Below are 21,884 nucleotides of genomic sequence, written 5' to 3'. Positions count from 1 at the left end.
ACATTAGCAATGATTATGGAGGCAATCCTGAATTTTAAGACTCTTATAATGATGAATTTAATAAAAAACATAAAAATGTGCAAAAGAAGGAACAAATGATAGAAGTGGCAGGTGGGGGGGAGGGCCTGTCAGGAGTAGGGACACTTTCCTTGAAGTTCACCTTTGAAGTCTACCTAAGTCTGCTCTGAGTAGAATCTGTCTGGATAAAAAAAGATCTAATCTATGCAGCATGAGTAAGCAAACTCTATTCTTTAATTCAATCAAATTCAACAAGTATTTATTGAGCACCATCTATATTCCAGCATACTACTAGATTCCTGTAAAGTATGCCATTGATATATATTTTTTAAAAGTTAGTTTCTATCCTTAAACAACTTACCATCTTCTCAGGATAACAAAACATCCTCCCATATGTAACACATTTAGAAAAAAAAATATTATTAGAAAATGAATGCCAAAGGTGTGATAAGTACAAAACTGGCCTTCTTTTAATTTCTTAAGCACAGGAAGCATATTCCAATTTCAGGGCATTGAAACAGGCTTTTCCCTCTGACTGGCACACCCTCTCTTCACCCTCCAATTCTTCTGCCTGGTTCCTACTTATCCATCAGGTCTTGGAATGTCATTTCCACAGAGAGGCTTTCCCGGCTTCCCTGTTGTGAAATAATAAGAAATATACATATTGGTTTCTGCCCACAGTCCATGGCACAGAGTGCCTAAAACCCTTGCAATTTCCTGAGTGATAGGGGTGCTAGGAGAATCTTTTGTTTTAATGTTTGGTCTCTTCTCTGGTTCCTGATAGTGGGCTCCTGAATCCCTTGGAATTTCCTGGATGATAGGAGCATCTTTTATTCTCATGAGGTGACTCTTGCTGGCCTCCTGGATGGAGGCTGCTCACTAGACAAACCACGATTTTAAGTTTGGAATTTTCAGCCCCACCACCCATTCTCCAGAGAAGGGAGGGGCTGGAAGTGGAATGAATCATCAGTTATGCCTACACGATGAAGGCTCCATAAAAATCCCCGAAGTATGGGGTTTGGAGAGCTTCTGGGTGGTGCACCCCAACTCCACGGCGACAGAAGCTCCTGCATTTGGGACCCTTCAAGACCTCGCCCTTTTTGTCTCCTCATCTGGTTGTTCATCCATGTCCTTTACTGTATGCTTTATTAATAAACCTGTAAATATAGGTGTTTCCCTGAGTTCTGTGAGCCATCCTAGCAAATTAATAGAACCTGAGAAGGGGTTTGTGGGAACCCCAATTTACAACCCATGGGCCAGAAGCCTGTGGGTCAGAAGCATCTGATGCTATCTCCAGATGGACCATGTCAGAACTGAATTGTATTCGAGGACACCCAGCTCATGTCTGCTGGAGAACTGCTTGGTGTGTGGGGAAAACCCCCACACATCTAGTGTCAGAAGTGTGTTGAGTGACCTAGTGGTGTATCAATGTAGAAAAAATACTTTTTTCCCCCCTGTATCCTTAATACCTATATAAAGTAGCCTTTTCTCCTATTTCTTTCATAGCAATTTTCACCATCTTTATTTTTTCTATTTTTTATTTTAACTTCTCAATATACATTGTAGTTGATTTTCATGTCCCTTTTCCCATTCCTCTTTCCCTTCTCCTCCTCTCCCCACCATCTTTAATTATCTGGTTTATCCCTTGTTTACTCCTTCAATGTCTGACTTTCTCACTAGACTATAAGCTTCATTAAGGCAAGAATTACAACTTTTTGTGTGTGGTTCCCCCCCCCCCCACCATATACTCACCCTCTGGTACAGTTACTAGCATAGAGTAGATGTTCAATAGATATTTGTTTAATAAATACATGTTATTATATGCATTAGTTGAACAGTGTAAACCAACATAATAGGGATGTTAAAATTTAAATTTAACTCCTAAAAAATGATGAAATAAAGTTTCCTGAAAATCTGCAAGAATAGACTTGCAGAATGATGTTCTGTAAACTACAATCCACAGGCCGCTTGTAGTTTAGCAAATATTTTCTCTCTCCTTCCCTGAATCTATATCTTCTAAAGAATAACACTACTCTGTATACACGAGAGAGAATAAAGATGGACAATCCTAAAGAACAACTTAAAAAATGTCTTATATGGGGGGATTTTCATTACATATTTTAAGATAACATGTTTGGCATACTAGGTATCTATGGGAATAAGTCACTTGATATATCTGTATGAACATATTGAGAAGAAAACATTTGCAAATCATGCTTTTTAATTTGTGGTTATATGAATCTCTATATTCATCTATTACAGCTCATAATCATTGCTAATGTTCAAATATATTAGGGTTGAACAGAACATGAAAATGGAAATACAGGAAAGATTAGTATTCATTGATCTACAGGTGACTCATGATACTTGCTTGAACATTTTATTAAGATAGTTCCTAATTATGGTATGTTTCCTGTACTGAAATATATTTAATATATAATATTATTGATGCTGAAGGCACAAAAATAATGTGGATAATCATTATTCTAAAAACAAAACAGGCTCCAATTATTTCTTTTGAATTCTAGACAAATTTTCTAATTAAGAGTTTTTATATTTAATTTTATATTAGACCGATTGTAACCTTGAATGTAGCAACTGAAACTATATACAATAGTTTCAAGAGAAACTATTTGTTACATGTATCTGTTCAGGAAAATTTCACAAAGATTTTGTTCAGCAAAGCTATTTGAAACAATTCAAAGCTAGAAATGTTTTTAGGCTATAGCAAGATGAGTTCCATTTGTTTGGATTTTGATTCACCACTACATTTTGGATTTGGGGAGAGTATCATTTTTATTAATACAGAAATCAAATTTTCACTTGGGAACTGAGTTCTACATGGCCTAAAGCATGTACAAATTGTGTGAAAATAAGACAGTTACTGCTATGGTCAGAATGTTTGTGTCCCCCACAAAATTCATATGTTGAAGTCCTAACCCTCAAGATGCTGCTATCAGGAGGTGGAGGCACTGGAAGGTGATTAGGTCATGAGGGTGGAGCCCTCATAAATGGGATTAGCACACTTATAAAAGAGGCCTGGGAGAGCTAGCTAGTCCTTTCCACCATATAAGGACACAGCAAGAAGACACTATCTATGACTAGAAACTGGGCCCTCATCAGACAGTAAATCTGCCAGTGCTTTGATCTTTGACTTCCCAGCCTCCAGACCTGTAAGAAATAAATCTTTGTTATAAGTGACCCAGTTTATGGTATTTTGTTATAACAGCCTGAACAGACTAAGACACTATATAGAGACAACAGATGGTTTCATATACATGGGTGTGAATCCTGAGAAAATTTAGTGGAAGCCACAGTTGAGAACACTTCAATCTCATTACAATCCTGTAGTTTTAAGGTTTAATTGGTTCTGGACTCCCTCTAGTGGTTCAACCTTTTAGTGCTTTAATAGGTGCATTTTGATTTATAGAATTACCAAATTTGGGGACATATTAATAACAAAAAAGCAAAAGAACCACACAAATCCTGTCAACATGGTTTTCCACAAGAAGAAGACTATTTCATTGAATGGTATGATAAATGTGGATGTTCAGACGGTTGAAATAAAAGTGTCGGAAATAGTCTGATCTAAATGGAAAAGATTTTACTGGCTGACTGGAAAAGATGGTTATACTTTTGATGGGAGTGAGCAGATAAGAGTTGAAAGCCCAGGAACAGGATTCCTTGTTACTTTTTTTTTTTTTTTGTCACATAAGGTGAGGATTGGACCTTTTAGGGAGTATGAAGTGAATATTTCCTGGGCATATATGTCCTCCAAAGTCAGAAGATTCTAGTTTGATCTTGTATAAAGTCAACCTCTCAGAACAACTCAAAGCAACATATAGTTTCCTCCACATCATATTCCTATTATCACAGCCTCTGTTTCTGTTTTAAACCAATCAAAAAACTCTAAGATTGATTTAACTTTATTTGCCTCCCTATGTTTGCTACCCAGTGTTGGCTTTGGTTATGCCCCTTGGCTGTATCTTCCACATGGCCATGATCAAAATATGAAGAGGAAGCCTCTTAAGTTCACTCCATTAAACTTTCACTTCCTGGCCAGTCATACACTCTAGATATGCACAAATATAGTAACTCTTTTACTTGATAGCCTTTTACATATTTAAGACAGTTATCATGTTCTCTTTAAGTCTTCTTTCCTTTTCCTTGATCTTCAAAACTTTTTGGAATTAATAAAAGTAATAAAAGTAACTCCATGAAGTACAGGCATCATGACAGAATAACTTGATAAGCATTTTAATTTACACGTTCGGTGTCAGTAAAGATAATGGCTTTTTATTTCAGAACATGCAAAACTTACTGAAAATTCTGAAGACCAAAGAGAACAGAGGCCAATAAGATTAAGACAAAGAAAATAGGAAGTAATAGGTGACTTACCCATTTCAGAACCTCCTCCTGCTACGCTATTTTCTGATTCCTTTTAGGTTGTTTCAGCAGTAGAGCCAGAAAAGTACAGCAGAGACCAGATAAGTTACTGTGAAGTCTAGAAGTCTGTCATAATGTCTGCTATGAAGTTTGGATAGAATAAGACCAGGAATCGACATTGGTCTTAAGATCACAGACCCAACAGTACTTTCCATTGAGAGGGTATTGTTACACAGTCTTTGATTATTTGCATAGATAGAAGAGAACAGCCCCCAGCCTTACAGCAACGTAAACACTCTATCTGCAATATCAATTTTATCTCACAAATTTGGTTGCAGCGAAGGTAGGAAAAATAGAGGTTAAAAGATGTGAGTAAGATACAAACAAGGCGTATTTTCTTTCCCTTGAATATCTGTAGCTCTCTTTGATGGGAATTTAAAAGAATAGAAAATGTATCCCAGCTGATAAAGAGGAAAGAGAAATTCCCTGTGGAGAGAGGAAAGGCGGAAAGCAGGTGGAAAAAGAATAGCAGGCAGTTTGTCTTAATGTAGACAGGTATCACCTTTAATACAAGATAACACTGGTGTGCCCCAGATAGACAGTAAGCACTTCTCATGAATCTGGAAGCTGTACTGATTAAGTTTTGTTGCCAATGAACCTTCAAAGGAGTAAATCAGGAATCAGAACAAATGTATTGGTGTGCTACAAAGACATCAGATAGCCTAGTTTCCCTTCATCCCCTCTCCAAGGGATTATAAATGCCACACTGTACTTCTCTCCTGCTATCCTGGTGCTTTTCAATAGGAAGGTTGTGCCTGGACCTCCCAGTTACGGAAGGCGCCAAGGTTGTATTCTCAGCTACTTCAAGTCACCTAAGACATAGCACGTGAGCACCCCAAAACAGTGTGCCCATGGTGACGGTCAGAATTTCTTCACAAAATAGCGAACTCTCTAGCCTGATAATCCCAACAGCGACAGTGCTGATGCTCCAGTGCGAAGGCCAGGAAAAGATTATGCAATGCCAGTGTAACCACAAGGTCCATACTTACTGACCTAGTGAAGTTAGCTTACGCTGCCTCCTAAACACTTGAAACGAAGACCATCTCGATTAAGCTCTGGTATGGGCGACTCGATTTTATCAAAGCAGACACCAAAACTCTACCCAAGGGCCGGGGTGTTGCCTAACTTTCCGATTGGCCCTTCCGGCCTTCACTCAGCGGCTAGCAACCAAGCGTCTCACCTGGCGCATGCGCGTCGCCTGCTTCCGGCTACGAAACGCGCTGTTCCGGCCTTTCTCGCCGCCGTGGAATTCCTGCCTAACCTTCCTCAGCCTCGTCCTTCTGTATGCAATGGTTCCGGACTCGGGTCCCTTCCCTGAAGGGCCGCCCTTAAAACTGCTACCATTAGAAGCTAGGGACCGGGGCACCCAGCGCTGCCGCCTGGGCCCGGCCGCCCTCCGCACCTTGGGCGCACACTTGGGCTCGGCGGTGGAGATCTCGCTGCCAGACGGCGGCTCCTGCCTCTGCACTGCTTGGCCGCGGCGGGACGGAGCGGACGGTTTTGTGCAGCTGGACCCGCAGTGCGCGAGCCCCGGGGCGGCGGTGGGGGCGACGGAGTCCCTGGGCAGTCTCAACTTGAGCCGCCTCCGCCTGGTGCCTTGTCCGCCCTTGCGGCGCCTCACCGTGTGGCCGGTGTTGCGAGAGCGGGCGGGCGCCCCCTGTGCTCGGAATCCGGCCGCGGTGCTGGAGGCGGCGCAGGAGCTGCTGAGGAACCGACCGGTCTCCCGGGGCCACGTGGTGGCCGCTCCGCCAGGCGCCCCCGGCCCCGTGGCCGCCCTGCACGTCGTCGGCGGAGCTCCCAGCCCCGATCCGGCCGGGCTGGTCACCCCTCGCACCCGCATCGGCCTCAGCGAGGAGCCTCCGCCTGCAGCGGAGCCGAAGCCCGAGGTGCCCCTGGGGGGTCTTTCAGAGGCGGCCGACTCGCTACGGGAGCTCCTCCGCCTGCCGCTCTGTTACCCTCGCGCCCTGGCCGCGCTGGGGTTAGCAGTGCCCCGCGGGGTGCTCCTGGCGGGTCCCCCCGGAGTGGGCAAGACCCAGTTGGTGAAGGCCGTGGCCAGAGAGGCGGGCGCTGAGTTGTTGGCCGTGAGCGCCCCCGCGCTGCAGGGCGCCCGACCTGGAGAGACCGAGGAGAACGTGCGGCGGGTCTTTGAGCGCGCCCAAGAGCTCGCCAGCCGCGGGCCCAGCCTTCTCTTCCTGGACGAGGTGGACGCCCTGTGTCCCCGGCGGGGCGGGCCACACCGAGTCCCCGAGAGCCGCGTGGTTGCCCAGGTGCTGACGCTGCTGGACGGCATCAGTGGGGATCGCGAGGTGGTGGTTGTGGGAGCCACCAACCGGCCGGACGCGCTAGACCCAGCGCTGCGCAGACCGGGGAGATTTGACCGAGAGGTGAATAGGCCCGGCGGATTAGCCCATTGTCCCTGGAACGTCGGCCTCTTCTGGCCTTGGTTGGTTGCTCGGAGGCGTTTGCCTCTTAAGTTTGAGAGTCGGCGAGGCTGGAGTGGGGCTCTTACAGAGAACACGTTCTCTTGCCACGTATGATCAATGAGCGGGACCTGTTTTTCTGCAGAGCCAAATTGTTCTGGGAAGCAGCATGGCCGTTAGAGATTAGTTTTGTTGTGCAGGTCCTGAAGATGAGTACTGTAATCAGTAATATTAATTCTTAAGGGAACTAGGTCTACTACAAGCATGTTAAACTCCTATAGATTTGGAATGAGAATATAAAGTAGAAGGATAGCCTCAAGAAGTAAGTTAAAATGAAAAGGGAGAAGGTACGGAAGAACTAAATCAAAGCAGGCATTAACTCTTCTGGGTTTATTTATTCCTTGTCAGTACACCAGCATCCTGTCCCACAATTGAGAAAGTACCCACAGTTGCTCCCTGAGTTGCCAGGAAGGTTGAATATTCAAAGTTGTCCTATTTTATAAGTTTGGTCCTAAACTGATTCTTGTTTTCCAAAGAATAGTTGGAAATTTAGTGATTAAGCAATGTTTGAATTTTGGTATAGGATTCTAAAGAGAGGTGATAATTGCACACTTTTAGTTTAATCAGTTCAGGCATGTAGTGGATTTCTTCCTTGTACCATCTTATACCTGTCTCCTGAATAAGCTCGATAAGGGCAGGGCCCTAACCTAAACTATCTGATTTGCCCTTCTATCTCTGGCTCCTAGAACTTGGTAGGTTCTCAAAAATAACAAAAGTTTCTTAATGTGGGGTCCGCCAGTGGCTGACCTAACAGCCCTAGCCTCGTTCCTTTCGGTGGGCGAGCAAATGGTCCAGATTCCTCTTTCCCTCCGGTCCCCTTTGGAAGGAGACGGGGTGAAAAGAGGTGAGCACAGCCGCAGGCCCCAACCAGCCCGGTTAAAGGACACTCAGATGCCTCGGGGGTTCTGTCCAGCAGTTCTGTTTATTATCACACAGGCACTTGCTTTAAAAGGCAAATAGGGAAGGGAGGGTTTTTTACATCCTCCAATCAGCTTAAAGGTTAGGAGAGCATGTATCCTATCTCAATGCCTAGCTATTGCAATCAGGCAGTGTTCACTAGCAGGAAGCGCATATTTGGCCAATAAGGGCTAAGGCAAGGTTCCCGCAGACACTCCCACCCTACTTCCTCCGCACCGTCTTAGGCTGCCACATTAATAAGCCCTTGTGGGCCCATAATGGCGCCACTTGTAATGTCACTTAAGGTGGCGTTAGTTTTTAAGGCCGGAAATCTTAAATGACATATATAATTTTCGTTGTGCCACTTTCTAGTCCGTGCTACTCCTCTGGAAAATTAGAATTTTCATATATTCAGAATCTAAGGTATACATAAAAGTGCATGGTACTAAGTCCATAATGGTTCACTAACTTATTGTAAATGTTTGTGAGGATAAAAAATAATATATTTTAAATGGTAAACTTTAATTTTTCTTTTTTTTGCCTTGCATACAGGTTGTCATTGGGACTCCCACTCTTAAACAAAGAAAGGCGATTCTGCAAGTGATTACCTCAAAGATGCCCATCTCTAGTCATGTTGATTTGGGTCTCCTTGCAGAAATGACAGTTGGCTATGTTGGTGCTGACCTGACAGCACTCTGTAGGGAGGCTGCCATGCATGCTCTTCTTCATAGTGAGGTGAGAAGTATTGATTTATGACCATCTATGCTAATCTTTTTATTAATGTAAATTCACTTGGGGGTTCAAAAAAGTGGTAAGTGCATTTTTTCTTGGAATATTTGAAGCTTCCATAACTGTTTCTCTCTCTCTCTCTCTATATATATAATTTATATAGATATGTATGTGTGTGTGTATATATATATATATATATATATATATATATATATATAATTTTTTTTTTTTTTTTTTACATCTCAGCTCCATATAAATAGTGTATGGTTGAAGCTGGGGATAAAGGGCTGAGTCCTCCAGGTCTATCCAGTGAATTTTCCCACAGAAACCCCTCTAGTGCTGAAGCTAAGAGTAGCCAGGAAAGACAATGTGGCCTGAAGAATCAAACTATTTTTTTATTTAAAATTTTTTTTTATTTTGAAGCAATTTCAGACTTACACAAAAGTTGCAAAAATAGTACAAAGAATTACTATGTACTCTTGACCCACATTCTCCAAATGTAACATTTTGCCGCATTTCTTTTAGCATTCTCTTCATGTGTATGTTTCTGTGTATATATATATATACACATATATATACATATTTTTTTTTCCAGAAACATTTGAGAATATACTGCAGCCATGATGCCCCTTTACCCTTGAATTCTTAAGCATATAATTTCTAACAACAAGGATTTTAACTACAGTACCTTTATCAAGCTGAGGAAATTAACTGACATGATGCTTTTGCCTAACCTAAATTTACCTTAATCCAGTACCATTTCGTTCGGTCTTTTATGACCTTAACTTTAAGAGTACAGGTCAGTTATTCTGTAGAATATTCCTTAGTTTGGGTTGACTGATGTTTCCTCATGATTCAATTCAGGTTTTGCATTTTTGGCAGGAATATTACAGAAATGATCATGTGTTTTTCTCATTGTATCTGTTAGGTAGCACATGATATCTCTTTGTCCTATCACTGGTGAAGTTAACTTTGATTTCTTGGATAAGGTGGTATCTGTGAGATTTCTTCATTGTCAAGATATGTTTTTCCCTTTGTTATTAATAAGTATCTTGTGAGGGAAGTAAATTTTGCTAACCTAGGTGAAGATTGGGCACCTGGAATTTCATTTGAATTTGTCTTTGACATTCAGGTCTTTAATTCATGACTAACTTTCTTAATAATATTTAAGATATTAGCTTAAATGTACTAATGCTTTTCAACACTATTGATTGGAAAATCTGGTCATTTTGTGTAATAAGGAATTTTGAATCCCTAAATCCCTTCAGAAACTTATAAATTTCAGCAGGCTGAGGATTCTGGGACAAAGGTTTCAGTCTTGGTGTAACATCAAAATTGTCCTTTGATCTTAAACTACAGAAGAATGTTTATCATCCTAAATTTTGAAAAACCTTTTTACCTAAGTAATTTACACCCTTCCTCACTTTCTCTGTGAACTTCTGAGTCCTCATTTTGTGTGTTTAGAACCAAAACTGCTTGAAGTTTGAATAAATTCCATGGGTAAAGGTGTGAGAAATATACTTGGAAGTCTTTTGAGGGAGAAGGTGAGAGTATTAGGGCATGGAAAGGAAGGCTTACATTTAGGATTCCCTCTGCTTTCAAGTTCCAGGTTTGACTTTAAGAACCTCTGGCTTAGGTGGACCAGTCAGCTGCTGTCGTTCTAGGGTGGAGCCCACTGCTACTTCAGGAGAGGCCTACCCAGATGTAGTTACCACAGGTCATGGCTGAGTTCAGAAACAACCCAAGGGAAATGGAAGGAAGAAAGGCAAAAAGGAAGAAGGGACAGAGACATCTGGGAAGGTACTGGCTCCATCTTTTTCTCCTCTCTCCCACCAGGTAGCTCAGGGGCTGCTGCTGCTTGCATCTGTGCCAGAGCAGACATGGGATACATTAAAGTTTGTTAAACATTTTGTGAAGTATTCCTATTAAAGGATTAGAAATGCAGTTTAACATACACGCATATACACACAGGGGAAAGAATTTATATGTCTGAAAAGGATATGAGAATCAAGTGAAATAATGTATGTACAGTGCTCTTAAACTATAAGTGGAATTTTCAAATGATGGTGTTACCAGAAAATTAATTAGTATTTAGATACCCAACATCTAATACTGCCAGCCAATAAAAAAGGCTATTTTATAATAGTGTTCTTTGTAAGAAATTAAACAAGATAGAAAATTATAAAGAAAGTAAAAATTGCCTGAAATGTCACCTCCCAAAGACTACAATTGTTAACATTTTTGGGGAATGCATTCACAATAGCTCTATTCATTTATAATCACTTACATAATCTTAAATGGGATAAGATTATTATTGAAAATGGGAATTTGTGGACAACTGAATGTTTAGAATTTGTTATGAGGGTAAATACCTTGATAAATGTAATACAAATATTATAAGTAGAAATGTAAGGAGTTTTTAACTAACAAAAATTTTGCTTTACTAGAATTATCAAGGAAATTATAAGGAATTTCCAAAATATAATTTTAGAATGAAGTTGGCCTTTCTAAGCTTAGCATAAAACCTAGTTGCCAAAAAAGAAATGATTTGCTAATTTACCCATTTGGGGATGGCAAAACAATACTATAGCAAAGTCAAGACTAGGAAAAATACTTTTAGCCCAATTTTTTTGATACAGAAAGAACTCTTGGAAATCAATAAGAAAAGACCAACAACCCAGGAAAAAATGGGTAATATGATATGAACAAGTAGTTGACAATAAAAAAAAATACCAATAAACATGAAAAATCTTCAACCTTAATTTCTTAAAAAAAACTAAAAGAGAATAATTTTTAAACTTTTAATTTGAAATAATTTAAAACTTATGAGAAAGTTGCAAGATAGTTACAGAGAACTTCCACTAAACTCTATCCAAAATCACTAATTTTTATTCTCTCTCTCTATACATGTATATACTATGCACATATTATTTATTTTTTTGAACCATTTGAGAATGGGTTGCATATATCATGACCCTTTCTCTCTTAACATTTTAATGTCTGTTTCCAAAGGACAAGGATGTTCCCATATATTTCAGTATATTCACTAAATTTAACATTGATACAAAATATTATCATTTGGTAATTGTTTTGGTAATTGTCCCAGTCTTTCTAGCATTTTTTTCTTTAGTACAGGATCTGGTTCAGGATAATTGATCGCATTTAGTTCTTAGTCTTTTTAATCTTCAACACTTTTTTTTTGTCTGAGACATTTGATTTTGACATAACTTATACAGTTATTTTATAGAATGGTCACGTTTAGATTCCCCTTGGGAATACTACATAAGTGATATTGTGTCCTTAGAGTATCACATGTGGAGGCACATGATGTCTATCAGCTCCTCATTGGTGATGCTATTTTTGATTAACCAGTAAAGGTAGTGTCCAGTTTCTCCACTGCATAGCTACTATTTTTCCTTTTGCCACTAATAACAAATCTGTGGGGAGATACTGAAAGACTGTGCAAATATCCTGCTCCTTATCAGACTTTCACTCCCCTAAATATAGCATCCAGTTCTTGCCCACAACATTCTTTACTAAGATGGTTGCAAAAAAGGTGATTTTCTAATTCCATCATTCCCTCTACCTCACTCTGAATTGAAAAAATTTAACTAACAATAGTGAGTACCATTTCTTGTTTGGTAATATCCAGCATTGGAGATGTGTGGGTAGAACAGCAGCTTCATATTATTGGAGGAGAATAAACTGGTGCAGCTTCCTTTGGGGACAGTTTGGTAATAGCTATCACAATGTAAATGTGCATACTCTTAAACCCAGTAATTCTATTTTAAGGAAATTATTATATAAAATACTTGAACATGAGTACAGGGACTTTCAGTTGCAGCTTTGTTTTTCATAACAAGACAGAGCACCCTAATATTTGTCAGAAGGATGTACTTAAATTATAGTATGTTTATACGATAGTGTATTATGGATACGTCAAAAAGAGTGACGTAGAACTATATTAATTGACATGAAAAGATTTCTAAGATAAGTGAAAAGTACAGATTGATGTGTATAGTATGGTCCCATTTGTGTATCTGTTTAAAAGGATGTACATATGCTTATTGTCAAAACGTACTGGAAGAATACACTAGAAACTATTGACATCCTCTGGGGATGAATACTTGCAGGAATTGGCGGGGAGACATTTACATTTTTGTACTACATGTATAAATTTATGTTATGATAAGATTTTATAATGATAAAATCAATTTACAAATTCAAAAGAGATTTAAAAAAAATTTTTTTTTTTTAAGTAATTGTATTTGTGTGCAACAAAAACGGCCCACCTAATTTTTGCTTTGATTGTGCTTATTTGGATGTATTTCTTCAGAACCAGGACAGTCCTATGATTGATGAAACAGATTTCCTTGAAGCTTTTAAAAAGAGTCAGCCCTCATCATTTCGAAGTGTCATTGGAATAATGGATATCAAACCTGTTGGCTGGGAGCAGATTGGTGGCCTTGAAGATGTAAAACAGAAGTTAAAACAGGTAAGATAGATAATCTGCTTAAGCCAGTAGGATATTACAGATGAATATTCTTTGTGTTTAGGATGAAACATACTTCACTGAAATTGCCCTTGTTCCTATCACTAATGTGATCCTAACATTTAAATCTAATGATCACTTTTCAGTCCTTATTTAACTGGACTTCTATAGACACCCAAACTGTTTTTCATACCTGGCCACCTCAACCTGCTTTTTGCTTGTTTTTTGCTCTAAAGAGTTTATAATCTAGAACAGGGATCAACATATTTTCTGTAAAGAGCCAGATAGTAGATGTTTTAAGCTTTGTGGGCCATACAGTCTGTTGCAACCACTCAGCTCTGCCACTGTAAGGCAAAAGCAGCTGTAGACAATATGTAAATGAATAATCGTATTCTGATAAGATTTTATTTATGAATATTGAAATCATATAATTTTCACATGTCACAATATTATTATTATTTTGATTTTTTTTCAAGCATTTAAAAATGTAAGAACCATTCTTAGTTTGTGGGCTGTACAAATAGAGGTGCAGGACTTAGTTTGCCCTGGCCTCTGATGTGGAGACCATTGGACGGACACAGGGGCCGACAAAAGCACAAGACTGTAATGAATGGTCAGTGTGGCTTGGACAGTTACTTGAAAGTGGTTGGCATCATGGATGTTGAGGGATGCAGCTCTCCAGATCTCTCATCTGCACTGCAGTTTCAGAAATTGATTTTGCCAGTTCACCTATAGGTAATCCTGCCCTGAGGAACTAAGTTTCTCTAACCACACACGTAAAAGACTGATTTATAAGTATCAATCATAATTTGTTCATCTTAACTAGGACCTATATGACCAGTGAACCCCGGAATCCTTGAGTCCATGGATAAGAGCATTTATAATATGCCCTAATTTATTTATATGCATTGTCTCATTTAATCTTCCCAATATGGATGAGAGAAATTAGCCACACTTTCCTGTTGGAAACACTGTTTCCTTAGCTTTGAGAAGTTAAGCTTTCCTGCCTTTCTGAGCTCTCCTCTCCCCTTCTTTGAATGTTAGTGCTCCGGGAGGCTCCTGAGAGTCCTTTTTTTGCAGATTATGTAAGGCCTTGTAAGTAGTGGTAAATAAGGAGTTTGGATTTGGATTTTATTCTAGTTCTGATAGGAAGTCATTGAAGGATTTGAAGCAAGAAGTGATGTGACCTCATTTAGGTTATAAGAACTCTGGGTGCTGTGTGGAGAATGTACTGCATCTCCAGCTCGTAACAGGTGCCTTAGAATTGCTGAATGAACAAATGAATTTATTGGATTATTTGATGTTTTATTGTTATATTAAAACAACTCTTCTTTCCCTTTTTGCATATTTACAGAGCATTGAGTGGCCTTTTAAATTCCCTCGGGAATTTGTGAGGATGGGCCTAACACAACCAAAGGGAGTTCTGCTCTATGGTCCCCCTGGATGTGCCAAAACCACTCTGGTGAGGGCCCTGGCCACAAGCTGTCATTGCTCCTTTGTTTCAGTGAGTGGAGCTGATCTCTTTTCACCTTTTGTTGGAGATTCAGAAAAAGTCCTGTCTCAGGTTTGTTTATTTCTCCATGTATTTAAGTTTACTTTAAAATATTTATTTCACACCTCATGAATTAACCTTATTTTAAAAAATATTACTAGGTCTTTTTCTGACTATAAAAGTTATATGTGTTTGTTTATAGAGAATTTAGAAAATACAGGAAAGTATAAATAAGAATTCCTCAGTAATCTCTAGTTATTAACATTTTAGTGAATTTTCTTTGTCCTTTTTTGTTCGTTTGTTTTCTTTTTAAACAAAATCAAGGGAAGGTTTTATATCACTTTTGAAATTCTATGATATTAAATATTCTTTGAGAACTTTGAAAATATGATTTTTTAACTCCTACGTATTATTTTATTGTTCCTTTTTTTATCTATCCACTTCCCAATTCTTAGACATTTAGAATTTTTCTTTTTACATTTTAAAAATTATAAATAGTAATGCAGAGAACATACATTAACATGAATAATGTATAACATGGCTTTAAATTTTTTTTTTTCTAACAAAAGGTATTTCGACAAGCAAGAGCAAATACTCCAGCAATTGTGTTTTTGGATGAAATTGATTCAATCTTGGGGTCTCGCTCAGCCAACAAAACGGGATGTAATGTTCAAGAGCGAGTTCTTTCTGTTCTCCTGAATGAATTAGATGGTGTTGGACTTAAGACAATAGAGAGAAGAGGAAGTAAATCAAATCAACAGGGTAAATACAAGGAGCTGGAAAAAAATGAAGAGGTATTTATTAGCCAGAATACACCAAAAATCCAAACCAACTTACATAGAATGCATATATACAATAGCTTTTCCTATGCTGAATTCATCTCATAGAAAGATTTATATAATTTCAATTTGACTGTGTTGAGAGTTTTACAGAGCTTGTAAAAATTTGGCTGGGAAAGGTGAGGTAAATTTTATAATAAATTATCTTAGATATATATGAATGTGAATTTTATTTTTCCCAAGAATGAGAAGTATAATTTTACTTAGTGCTAATGGAGAAGGGAGTTTATTCTTATTTCTGTATCCTGAAGAGCCAGTGTTCATCTCTTACTAAAAATTTTTTTGTGAAACAAAACAGATAATTATTTCCAATAATCTTAGTAATTGAAAACTTCCAGTTTTCTTGAGGAATGGATTTCCTTGGTTATAATGAAGTTAAAATGACCTTTGGAAGTCCCCTTCCTCTCTCTGAGTCTCTTCTCCGGTAGAGTTTGGTATCCTTAACATTAACATTATTATTATTATTTATTTATTTTGGTGACTGGCTGTTATGGAGATCTGAACCCTTGACCCTGGTGTTATAACACCATGATCTAACCAGCTGAGCTAACTGGCAGCCCTGAGTTTGGTATCATTAATTTATCCCTGATAGATCATTTTTATTTTCTTTTATTCCTCTCTGTTTTTGTTTTCCCATTTAAAAAATTGTTCCATGGAAAGAGTCTTACAGCTCTTTAGGAACATATCACACTAGAATTAGAAGAGGGGACTCAACTGCTTATCTAATCAAATCTTTTTTTTTTTTTTTTTAAACTTCAGAAAAAGCTTTATTCCATTTATTTATAAAGGGAGTCATCCTTTTTTTAAAATTTAATATTTACTGAATCAAAATTGATTATACATATTTTTGGGGTTCAGCACTGAGATATGTTGATCAAATCAGTATTACTAGCATATATATTGTTACAAATTGTAATTATTCTTTATGCCCCTTGTCCAATCCCTCCCCCCTCCTCCCTCTAATTACCCTAGATTTTCTCTCTCCCTCTGAAAGATTAATGGTTACTCTGTTGATTTGCTGCCCAAATGATCTGTCCAATGCTGAGAGAAATGTTTAGGTCCCCCAGTACAATCATAGAGCAGATGCCTCTTCTGTCACTCTGAAATGGGCTCTGTGGGGAGAGACATCCTCCTCCTTTCTTTGTCTCTGCTGTTGACTCTTCTTGTGTCAGTGCACTCCTCCAGTGGCTGGCAGACCATCTGCATGGTTGTTGTGGTGTCTAGCCGCCTTTGTGGCAGCCATGGATATGGTGACTGAGGTGGGCCACCCACATGGAGGAGATGATTTTGGCATGCTCCTTGGTGCTGGCAGTGTGCTTGGTTGTGGAGAGTGTCCGATCCCTGGCTCCATGCCCTGAGGCACTGGCATGGTGAGCCTGGTTGCAGGAGGGGGGTCTAGTCCCCTTCTCCATGCCCCGCATCCCCAGGCAAGCCCGAAGGTGCTGGCGTGGTGTGCCTGGTTGTGGGAGGGGGGTTCCGGTCCCCTTCTCCATGCCCCGGCTCTCCTTCTCTATGCCCCGGGTCCCCTTCTCCATGTCCTGGGACCCCAGATGGGCCCCGAGACACTGGCGCGGTGTTCCTGGTTGCAGGAGGGGTGTCCAGTTCCCAGATCCATGCCGCGGGTCCCCAGGTGGGTCCCAAGGCGCTGGCACGGTGAGCCTGGTTGTGGGAAGGGGGGTCTGGTCCCTGGCTCCATATTCCAGGACCCTGGGCGGGCTTTGAGGTACTGGTGAGGTGTGCCTGTTTGCAGGCGGGGGGTCTGGTCCCCTTCTCCATGCCCTGGGTCCCCAGGTGGGCCCCGAGGCATATCTAATCAAATCTTCTAATGCAAGAATTCCTTCTACTAGTACAGCATCTGACAGGTGTTCACCCAGCCTCTGCTAAAATACCATACCTGCAAATATAGGGAGCTCACTACTTTGAGGGATTACGTTGCTGGAGAACTTCTATGAATATTCAATTTGGACATTTAGCGTATGTGGAGCCTTGCTCTGTCTGCTCTCAGACAGTCCTTACCTTCATCCAGGATTTGCATACCTGCCACTTAGGTTAATTGTCATCATTCCTGACTCTGGAAAGAAAAATAAAAAGTAAAGTAAATCTCCCTCTTCAGGGATATGATAGCCAAGACTTTTCATAACCATACGTCACTGTTAGTCATGTGCTTCTGTCTTTTCAAGCAGTCTGTTTAAGTTGTAATCATTCACTGAGGGCTCAGGTCTATTCAGGTCGTTAGATGGATGTTCTCCGTTGTGGTATAAGACTTTTCATCAGTTCTCACATGGAGAAATGTCTCTCAGGATTAGCCACTCCCTTCACCATGCATACAAAGTAGCTCTTTGATTCATGATTTGTTTCTGGGGTAAGGATTTGATTCTGGGAAAAGGATATCTCTATTTAAAAACAAATGGGCCTTCTGATTTACAGCCTTAAAAAAATTCAATAATTAACAACTTCTTGACATTACTTTTTGTTGTGTGTTTTCCCTCAAAGTTTCAAGAAATTTTTAATCAAAATGTCATGATTGTTGCGGCAACAAATAGACCTGATATGTTAGATGATGCCTTGTTACGACCTGGAAGACTAGATAAGATTATTTATATTCCACCTCCAGATCAAAAGGTAATTATTGTACACATTTACTCTATGTGAGCATTCTTAATGGTACATCAATGCCTGTGCTCCATGGAGCTCAGCAGAATTGAATTCCAAACGATATAGGTGTACGTGGTGTCCTACTCACACTAGGTTCTGCATTCTTCCTTGCCTAGTGGTCCTTCATAAAATCATATGTTGATCTGCTTTTCCTGGATACTCTGGCCCTGTTTTCAGAGAAATGTAAGCCTAAAAAGTAAAGTAGTTAGTTATCTTATTTCAGTATTGTGGCAGACTCAAAATACTGAGTCTGTTTGACTCTTGAGTTTGCTCAGTATTATTTTGCAAGTAGAATGGAAGAATCCTAAAATGGTAAAGGGGGCTAAAAAGGTTTTGGAGATTATCTGGGTTAGCATCCGTATTTTACAGTGGAGGAAATCTGAGATTACAGAGATTATGCAACGTATCCACAGTCAGTCAGTAAATCCTTTGCTCTTAACATCCAGAGCCACTGACAGGGAGTGGTAAAAGATACAGAGAATGAATTTTTTCCTTCTTTGGAAAAAACTTTATCAAGTTTTGAAAGGATGAAAAAAATTTCAAATGTCTCCTATAGTTATAAATTGTATCTGATAATTCATGTATTTGCTTCTTAAACCATGTCTAATAGCATTGTAACCAAAAGATTTATTTTTTCTTAAAAAGATATGTCTGGTTGGCTATTTTAACAATTAATTGTGATCGTATTAAAGTTTTTCATGATGTTATTTTTCCTTTGCCATGTGGACCATTGATGACTTACTCTTTCTTACCCTTCAGAAGCAATAAGTGACTTTTTTTATTGTTTGATTCTCAAATACACACACACACACGCACACACATTCTCTAATATGATAGAAAATTTATACTTAAAATGTTTTACTATATCATTGTGTCAAACATAAATGTTATGTGATTATTTTTTATTTTGTTCCAGGGCAGGCTTTCTATTTTAAAAGTCTGTACAAAAACCATGCCAATAGGAGCTGATGTTTCCTTAGAAAACCTGGCAGCAGAAACCTGTTTTTTCTCTGGAGCAGATCTTAGAAATCTCTGCAAAGAAGTAAGTTAATTAGTGAAGAAGTCTGTGTGGTCAGAACATATCTTCATCCATTCAAGTTTTCATTCACTCTGCAATATGACTAAGAGACTTCTTATGTGGCAGGTACCATGTCACTTGAAACAGACAGATACGGCCCCTTCCCTTACAGAGCTTACAGGTTGGTGGGAGGTGCAGAAAGGCAAAGCATAATTCTGAATTGGCAATTGAGAATGTGCAGTGAGTTGGGGAAATTTAGGATGCTGTAGGAGCACCTAGGAAGGACACCAGACTAGATTTGGGGTGTCAGAAAAGGCCGTTTTTGAGAGAAGGGATGTAAACTTCTGGGGAGGGCAGAAGAAGCCATTTTAGGTTTCTTCTGTTCCATAAACTTTTGCTCAATATAACATTCAGAAAAATGCATAGATCATAAGGATACAGTTCATTGAATTAGTATAAAGTGATCATACTTTTAGAACCACCACTTGTGTGAAAAAATAAAATGTTATCAGCACCTGAGAGTCTTCCTTTTGGCTCTTTCCCAATCTCTGTTCCCTGCCTCCTCTCAAAAAGGAACCAACCTGCAGACTTCCTACACTGGAGATTAATTTTGTCTGCTTTTGAGCTTTATATAAATGGAACCATACAATACATATTATTTTCTGTCTGCTTCTTTAATTCAAAATTATGTTTGTGAAATTCATCCATGGTTTTTTGTGTAGTCATAGTTTGTTCAATACCATCACTTTATAACATTCTCATATATGAATAGTCAATATTTATCCATTCTTCTATTTTTACTTTTTTGCTATTATGAATTATGCTGCTGGGAACAGTTTTTGCACACGTCTATTGGTGATGTATTTATGTCTATCTTGACTATATAGTCTTGAGGAGAATTGCTGGGTCATAGAGTATCTGTTTGGTCTTTTCCTTTATGATCAGTGCTGTCTACAATGTCCTTTCTACTCCGAGATCATGAAGATATTTTCCCATCTTTAAAAATATATATGGACTTATATATATTATTCCACAAGTTTTTTTTTCCCATTTAGAAAAAATGGGTTAGAGTTTAATGTGGGAAAAGTTATGATCTACTAAGTGGATTTTGGGTGTGTGGGGGGGGGCAGCTGATCAGTACAGGGATCCAAACCCTTGACCTTGGTGTTAGGACACTGCTTTATAACCGAGTTAACCAGCCAGCCCCTAAGTGGATTTTTAATTACCTTATTTAATTTTTTAGCTTAATGTTTTTAGTGAAATGAATACTGGAATCCTATGAATTGACATGTATTTTGCATTCAGATTTTAAAGTATTACCATGTATTGTTAAAAAAAAAATGAAGCAAATTAATTATTTCCTGTTGTTTGTTTCTTACAGGCCGCCTTGCTGGCTCTGCAAGAAAATGGACTAGAAGCAACCATGGTGAAACAAGAGCACTTTCTTAAATCCTTTGAGACTGTGAAACCATCCTTAAGTCTCAAGGACTTGACTTTATATGAAAACTTATTTAAGAAGAATTGTCTATCTTAGAAGGTATTTAAAAATTACTTTATGTCCTTGTTCAGTTCACATTAATTGAAATGTGAACTTGCCTATAGTTTGCAACTTTATACTTTTAGAGTTTTGTGTGTATATTTCCTGTAAATTAAAAAAATTGTGCCTGCTAAGCTAAGACTCATGTTATTTCTAAAAGGTATATTAAAATTTAGGAACGGAGTATGTGTGTATGTTGATTTCATTGTAAGGGTAGTTGTTTTTGGTTGATTGCGTTCCCTTAACTTTGAAATAATTTCATACTTATAGTAAAGTTGCAAGAATAGTACAAAGAACCTTATATACTCTAACCCAGATTCACGAATTTTTAACATTTTGCCACATTTGCTTTCTCTCTGTCCCCCCATATATTTTTATATACGTATGTATACACACGAAGTATTTTTTTTAAACATTTGAGAATAGATTATATACATCATGTCCCTTTACTCCTTAGTACTTTAGTGTATATTTCTTACAAATAAGGTTATTTTCTTACATGACCACAGTGCATTTACCAAATTCAGGAAATTGGACATTGATAGGCTATTTTACTCTATTGTCTAATGAATTTTTATGCATTGTCCAAATAATGTCCTACATAGTAATTTTTCCCTTATAGTATCCAGTCAAGGATGACACATTACATTTAGTTACCATGTCTCATTAGCCTCTTTTAATTTGAAATAGTCTTTGGTCATTCTTGACCTTGACATTTTTGAAGGGTATATATAGACCAATTCTTTTATAGAGCGATTGGTTCCTGGAGTTGTGTTTCCCAGCCATTATCATAAAGGCAGGTATCCACTCTATAGTTATTTTTCCTTTTGTAATTATAAGTAATTTTGAAGGAAATTATATGTACATTTTTATTTTTATTACAAAAGTAATTTAAAATACTGGAAAATACGGATAAGCACAAAGAAGAAAATCCTTTGGTATTTCTTCCAGTCCTTTATGCACATATAGATTATTTTTTAAAACCAAAAAGGAATGATCATAACCTCTTGTTTTTTTTCACCTAACAGTGTCTGGTATACATCTATACATCTTACTAGTCCATTCTTCACTCAAGGTGCCATGCTAGGTGCTGAGATGTTCAGTGAATGAGACAGACATGGCACTGACAAGATGGCTGGGAGCACAGGCAGACATCAAATTATTCAGTGAATTAATTGTAATGGTGAGAACTGCTTCAAAAGAAGTACAGGGTATGATGAGAACGTAGTGCATAAAATGTATGTCATAAATGTTAAGTAGTTGTTGGAGTTTCTTATTTCT

General features: G+C 38.7%; 1 protein-coding gene and 1 long non-coding RNA gene across 3 annotated transcripts; one reads left to right on the top strand and one right to left on the bottom strand.

Annotated features, from left to right (window-relative positions):
* Positions 1-466: 466 nt before the first annotated feature.
* LOC134373182 (uncharacterized) lies at positions 467-4,520 on the bottom strand. Its single transcript, XR_010022949.1, has 2 exons — positions 4,417-4,520; positions 467-653 (listed from the first exon to the last, which is right to left on the bottom strand). It is a non-coding gene; the product is annotated as an uncharacterized LOC134373182 (long non-coding RNA).
* A 1,194-nt stretch (positions 4,521-5,714) lies between these two features.
* Positions 5,715-20,704, top strand: AFG2B (AFG2 AAA ATPase homolog B). 2 transcript variants are annotated; one of them, XM_063090711.1, is made up of 8 exons: positions 5,715-6,848; positions 8,394-8,576; positions 12,907-13,065; positions 14,417-14,626; positions 15,124-15,348; positions 17,887-18,015; positions 18,965-19,090; positions 20,448-20,704. In XM_063090711.1, exons 1-8 carry the CDS (start codon positions 5,754-5,756, stop codon positions 20,598-20,600), a joined length of 2,280 nt encoding a protein of 759 aa, XP_062946781.1. In that variant the 5' UTR covers positions 5,715-5,753; the 3' UTR covers positions 20,601-20,704. The 2 variants fall into 2 exon arrangements, with proteins under 2 accessions (XP_062946781.1, XP_062946782.1); XM_063090712.1 differs by lacking the exons at positions 18,965-19,090; positions 20,448-20,704 and having other exon boundaries at positions 15,124-15,316; positions 17,887-17,980.
* The last annotated feature ends 1,180 nt before the right edge of the window (positions 20,705-21,884 follow it).

The sequence above is a fragment of the Cynocephalus volans genome, chromosome 3 (assembly GCF_027409185.1).
Source record: "Cynocephalus volans isolate mCynVol1 chromosome 3, mCynVol1.pri, whole genome shotgun sequence".
Lineage (NCBI taxonomy): Eukaryota > Metazoa > Chordata > Mammalia > Dermoptera > Cynocephalidae > Cynocephalus > Cynocephalus volans.
Note: the sequence above shows the minus strand (reverse complement) of the source record. Positions and strands in the feature narration are given on the sequence as shown.